The sequence below is a fragment of the Myripristis murdjan genome, chromosome 8 (assembly GCF_902150065.1).
Source record: "Myripristis murdjan chromosome 8, fMyrMur1.1, whole genome shotgun sequence".
Taxonomy (NCBI): Eukaryota; Metazoa; Chordata; class Actinopteri; order Holocentriformes; family Holocentridae; genus Myripristis; species Myripristis murdjan.
Genome location: NC_043987.1, coordinates 30,769,638 through 30,776,073, shown reverse-complemented (window position 1 = coordinate 30,776,073; position 6,436 = coordinate 30,769,638). Strand labels below are relative to the sequence as shown.

Genomic DNA, 6,436 nt, shown 5'->3' with positions numbered 1-6,436 from the left:
AGCGACCAGCAAGAACTCTCTGGTACATGTTCTGAATAAGTCTGACTACTGGTCTAACAACTCTCCCATACCTTGTCTGCATTCTCTGCAGACTGTCACAGGAAAGGTTTTGTCCTGCCTCTGATGCAACAACAGCGCCGGCATCAGAAGGCAGCAAGTCATCAGGAAGAGTAGAGACAGCAGGTTGAGAGTCAGACCACAGAACAGTCAGCATCAACGGTAGGACCACAAGGGTCAGCCTAGTTTGGTTCATCAGACCTGGTCTCATGTGGACTGTCACGTCTACTCTCATTGTGACTGTCAGGGTCAATTTCATCAGGAGTGTCAGATCTGGCCCGGTCATGTCTAGTGTTGCAAAGGGGTGGAAAGTTTCCAGTAAATTTCCCGGAAAGTTTCCAAAAATTCCCGTGGGAATTTTCGCTCTGGAATATTGGAAATTTTCAGAAAAGTTTTGCGGTCACTTTTTTCCCAATTTTTCCGAAAATTCCCGGGAAAATTCGGCTCGGGAATTTTGGGATTTTTCGTTTTTTTTCTTGTCATCAATTTGAATGAGGTTTTTAAAAAGTTTCCATGGAAATTTAAGCTTTTAAGAAATTAAGAAATTAAGAAATTTCATTTTTGTTGTTGTTAACCTAAGGTGAATGGGGCAAAATAAACAATAATCAATAAAATGAATGTCAACATCAATATCACCATTTTGGAAATGGAAACCCTAATGTCCTGAACTCAGGACTCACCTCTAACCCAAAGGCCTCAATACCAGCATACTGTAAAATCATCATCCCCATACCCAAGTATGTGAAATAAAACTTAAATATAAAACTGATAATATAAACAGTCAACTTTGCATTTTGGTGGAAACAAATATGTTGCATAATTCAATGCAAATTCAACTCCTACATATGCAAATAATTTCGAGCACATTTGATCATCATCAGTCAGTAGCCTATACTCCACTAGGCTGCAGCACTTCCACTGAGACAGACGATCATCACATCAGCATCACGGTTCAATTTCCTGCATTTCTATGCATTTTAATGGGTATCCTACAGTATCTTAATGTAGGATATTTACATAAAACGCCCCGATGGATCAAGTTAATTTCATTTGAACAACAGATTTCCCGAGCATTTATATGGGCTACGCAAACTTCAATCCACATGATAAAAATGAATCCACGGACCACCAAAGTAACTGTTTAATTAAATCAACTTAAAATTACTCTGACATGTTTAGCCATGTTGGTCATACCAATCGATTGACAATCCTTACAACTTATTTCTCATTGAAAACGTTGAGCAGTAAGTTGTTTTCTGTGCACCATTCTGCAAGATGGTTGATATTGCAGGGGATTTTCTCAAAATAAATAAATAAATTAATTAATTAATTTAAAAAAATTGGTTGCTTCCCACACAATTTCCGGTGTCACTCGTTCCAGAAACAAGTTGAATCTCATTGGAAAGAAGACGAATCAGGGTGCAGAACTTTTTTTTTTTTTTTTTTTTTGCCTAGTTTAGCCTATATCTCAAGAGGTCAGATTAAAATCTGATGTATGGAGGGAGCGAGGTCATTTAAAACTTCGTGAACAAGTTCATGAACTTTAAAATCAATTCTAAAAGATACAGGTGGCCAGGAGAAGAGGTGTGGGAGAGGTTAACAGAAGCTTGTGATGTCATCGCTTCATGTTCTGTTAAAGCAGCACGTGCAGCCTCAAAGAAACCTGTTGGATGTTGGAGGAGTGCCCCGGTCACACCTGCGCTCACTACACCTCCATCACACTGAGGCTTCATCCCTCCTGCCCGGCCTGCGCTGTCGCTCTGCAGGGGTGGAGAAACAGAAGGACTGAGACAGCCTACGCCTCTGTATTTTTCACAAGAGGAGTAAGCATTATTATTATTTTTTAAAACATAAATTGCCCTTGCTATTAGATAAAGTGAATTTGAAATACACTTCAGCCAGGTCCTGACATTTGGTGGTGAGGTGACGGGTTAGTCTTGATATTAAAACAAGATTAAACAAGGAAAACAGGACGGTTATTTTTATTTATTTATTTATTTATTTTTGGTGCATTGTTCAGATACGATTCATTGTCATGGATTTTCATGAGAACATTTTGCTTCACTGATATGTCAAATATGACTTGGATTCTTTTCAAATTCAAAATGTTTCACTGGCCCTTCTCACCAGTGATCATCTTATCCTGCTGACAACAAAGTGTAAGAGAGCTGTGGTGTCATTTGGTCATGGCAGGGAATGCGTTAATCTTCATCCTCTTGTCAGGTTAGTGTCACTTGACTGTCATCTTACCCCCAAAATTTCTAATTCATTGTGAAATCAGCCCATGGAGGAGTTCTTAAGGTCTGATTTGCCCACAGAAACCAAGCAGATGTATGATGTCTCTTAATTTTTCTAGCCTGTATGATTTTACTGTGATGTCTGTGAGATGCATGAGAGCGTAAAACACATCAGACCTAATCCATCATTTATGCCGGCATCTCTTGCGTACATGATAATTAAGTAAAGAAGTCTATTTAATTAAATAAATCTAACCGTTACTTTGCAAGTGCATTGTTAGTATTCAGACATGAGCTCCTTTGTATGCAGGAGTCACTGTACAAAGCGAGTTGCTCTAAATGAGATGTTTTGCATGTCGGCACAGGGCTGGGCAGCCTCCCCTCCTGTTTTCCTCGTCAGTACCACTTGATTGAAACATCAATGACCTGGAGTGAAGCGCAGAGCTACTGCAGGCAGCACTACACAGACCTGGCCACCGTAAGCAGCGAGGAAGACGTGGCCAAGCTGAATGACGCTGTGGGGAGTCATCGCAGCTGGATAGGGCTGTACGATGACATTAACAGCTGGAGGTGGTCTCTGCAAAATAAGAGTTACTACGGTGAAGGAGAGGCTGAGTTCAGGATGTGGGCCAGTGGACAACCCGATAACTCCGGGTTGTCGGAGTATGGTCGGATTTTCCTTGTAGTCGTCGACTCCCATTCATCTGTTACAATGGTGAGAATAAAACAAGGTGTGAATTCATCAAAAACAATAACAATAATCACCACCCCTCAGTGTGTTTGCTGTTTTCCCTCTTTCAGTGCAAATCATATTATTTTGCTGATATTCTTCCAAGGTGACTCTTGTTATCATTAGTTCTGACAGTACTAAATCATGATTTCTGCTTAAAAATATATTTATAAATATATGTTCACCGGCAGATCGAACCAGAGGCTCATCGAGATGGGTTTTTGTGGAAGAAGGTAAGACCTGGAGCGAGGCTCAGAGCTACTGCAGGCAGAGCTACACCGACCTGGCCAGCATCAGGAACCTCGCTGAGAACGAGGAGATCAGAGGTTTGATCAGCAACAGCTCTTGGATCGGCCTGTTCAGAGACGGATGGAAGTGGTCAGACGGGAGCACCATGTCATTCTCTAAATGGGATGATAATCAACCAGAAGGAGGAGATGAGCATTGTGCGACTTCACATCTGGGAAAATGGCATGACTATTTATGTAGTCGCAGATATTTCTTTGCCTGTTACAGTGGTAAGTAGAGATCTACAATATGAAATTCTGTCAATTCAAACTTTACAAAAAACTGTTAGTCACTGGCCACATTATTTTGCTGCTTGGTGGATGAAAAGCCTGTTTTTATTAATATGACTTATCCATCACTTGTGTTATGTGGCGCTTGGACAATTAAAACACGTTTTTATTGGCCAAGCGTACTTATGCATACAAAGAATTTTGCTCCGGTTTACTGTGTACTTGTAATACTTACATACAGTATATCACCAAGGGCATAGGTTTGATTTTGACATTGGAGGGGACATAAAAGGTCTCCAAGGCAGTTCCCCTGAAAGTTGATGTTTTTTGCATTTATGACTGCATTTTCACGTCATGTAGAGCTGATCAAATAAACAAGCCAACGATCATAATTAGAAAAAAAAAACAAAAAAAAAAAAACAAAACGATTTAGGGATTGACATTAATATTTATACTGCATATCTGAATATCCATACTGACTACAAGCATTTAATGATTCTGTAATGTTGTAAGATAAAGGCAACTAAAGAAAGACAAGCAGGCAATTTAACAGAGTTCTCGTCTTCACTCTATAGTGCAACTGTGCATCATACTGTACATCAACAACATCGTAAATAAACATAAATATAATATAATATAATATAATAAATGTTTGACACCAAATACCTAAATACAAACAGAGTAGTGTCCATTGCTCTTATTTGGAAGAGCCAAACACATGCCTATGGTCTGTAACAGAAATGAACTGTTGGCAAAGCTCTGTCAGGTCAATACTGTCCAGTTTGTTCTGATGGACATGGCACACAGCAAGACTGTTCAGTCTTACTTGTGTACTTGTGTGTGGTTTTAAGCCATGTTTTAAGTCTCTTGAGAGCATTGGAACTTCTCTCAGCCTCAGCTGGTGAAACTGTGATGACTAAAAGCAGCCTGACAAGGATTTCAACCTGATCCAGCAGGACTCTCACTTCAACTGCCAATCCTCTCATGATGTCAGCCACTTCAGCACTAGATTATTCCACATCAATATGGATGTATAAAAGCACATTAACATTTGTTATCTGAGGTTTTACTGCATTTTCCTCACAGACTTTCTTTGTTGGTGTTTTTCAAACTGTTGCTGCCTCTCAACACACAACTGATCTATCGATAGATAGATAGATAGATAGATAGATAGATAGATAGATAGATAATCTGTGTGTTGTTGAGGCTCTACAGTCTAATCTTGACATTTTAAATCATGGTTAGTAAAAATGTATAATTCTGTGTTCCCTTGAGACAACAGGCCAATGTGCCTGAGAAAAGCTCTCATTTCAAATAAGCATGCTGAACTATTGTTATAACTGCCACCTGACGAAATAAACAGTGAAGAAAAACATCATTAGCTTAGTTGACTATTATTGTTATCACCATTATTATCAACTACACATCAGCAATAGGCCCATAATAAATAAAGTGGGCCTATTGGCAGAGCCAATCGTTGAGCGATATTAGGCTAGAGGCGGGACTTCTAGACCGACTGTTAACCCTTTGTGTACCAGAAGCATTGACTGGACACTGGCGAAGTGTTTATATTGGTAGAGACTATAGCCTACAGTAGTGGCTGGATATTGGTAGTGACGTGTCCCTGGCGTCCCTACCCAATTCTAAGTCCATGTATCAAAGCGAACTAAATGGTCACAAAACTTTATTTTTGTCTGTCCTTGGTACAACAATATCGATGATCGTTCTGTCTGCAGGCTGGATGGTGAAGGAAATGAGGCAGACATTTACCAAACAACAAGATCTAGAGCGAGGACAGTTGGCTTTTGGTTTTGATGCCCTACAAAAATGGAAAAGGCCACAGGGGCAAAACCAGACACACCGATTCCTTTTAATCAATTTAAATTTCCCCAGAGAATAGGCTATGCACTTTGAATGTACCTGTGTCCTGTGAGCTGACATCTGATGGCCTGTTTATATGGGCGCGTTAGCCAGTAAAAAACTGTTTGTATTGGCCAAGCATGCTTATGCATACTAAGAATTTGACTCCGGTTTACCATAGGCTTACACACACACACACACACACACATATGTATATATATATATATATATATATATATATATATATATATAACACAACAAAGACACCAACCAAAGGAAATCAATAGCAGTAATAAATAGAACAGTGGAGGTAAGTATGTGTGCACAACACGGCACGTCACAGCCGGCACTGGATGTTGGAGCACTGACTGTGGTTTTGGCAAACGATGAGGCGATAATAAAGAGTGTTTCTGTTTGTCAGCTGCGTCAGAGACTGAAGGACCAAGGCGTGAGTGACGACGTGCAGCTCCGATGGGTGACGCAGCCTGATGGGAGGGTCTTCCACAAGGAAGGGAAAGAGGAGGAGGACACGGAGGAGCAGGCGGAGAGCTGCGGCCCCTGAACATGCTTTTGATTCTTCCCGTAGTGCTGTTTAACTGGAGAATATTATTGATGACTTAGCATGAAAAAGTACAAAAAAGAAAATCCCAGTAATTGGAAACATGCTGGCATTCTTTTACATGTGAACTGTATTTTTCACAGAGATCCAAAGCCATATGATAGCTCTGCTTATAGGAAATAAAATCATAAAATACATGTCTGTATATATACATGTCTAATACATGTCTATATATATATACATGTCTCTCTCTCTCTCTCTCTCTCTCTCTCTCTCTCTCTCTTTCTCTCTCTCTCTCTCTCTATATATGGAGACCGGGGCTAGTTGGCACACTTTTCACTCTCTGTCGTAGAACTCAGGCATATTTTTTGTGAGAATATTCTAACCGGCCTTAACTGAAAGGTTGAGGTCTCAGCTTTAACTCGACATATTATAATGTCCACAATTATTTTCTAAAATCAAGGTATTTATGATA

At 39.9% G+C, this 6,436-nt stretch overlaps 1 protein-coding gene across 1 annotated transcript; it reads left to right on the top strand.

Annotated features, from left to right (window-relative positions):
* The first annotated feature begins 2,196 nt into the window (after window positions 1–2,196).
* Window positions 2,197–5,964, top strand: LOC115363682 (C-type lectin domain family 10 member A-like). Its single transcript, XM_030057958.1, has 3 exons — window positions 2,197–2,280; window positions 2,660–3,009; window positions 5,824–5,964. The coding sequence occupies exons 1-3, from the start codon at window positions 2,244–2,246 to the stop codon at window positions 5,962–5,964; spliced, it is 528 nt and encodes a 175-aa protein (XP_029913818.1). The 5' UTR covers window positions 2,197–2,243.
* Window positions 5,965–6,436: the final 472 nt, after the last annotated feature.

Excerpts from the sequence above, each read along its gene's own strand:
- LOC115363682 (XM_030057958.1), top strand. The coding sequence starts at position 2,244 with ATGGCAGGGAATGCGTTAATCTTCATCCTCTTGTCAG. Across the intron at positions 2,281-2,659 it reads AATCTTCATCCTCTTGTCAG|GGCTGGGCAGCCTCCCCTCC; the intron begins GTTAGTGTCACT and ends ATGTCGGCACAG. Across the intron at positions 3,010-5,823 it reads CCCATTCATCTGTTACAATG|CTGCGTCAGAGACTGAAGGA; the intron begins GTGAGAATAAAA and ends TCTGTTTGTCAG.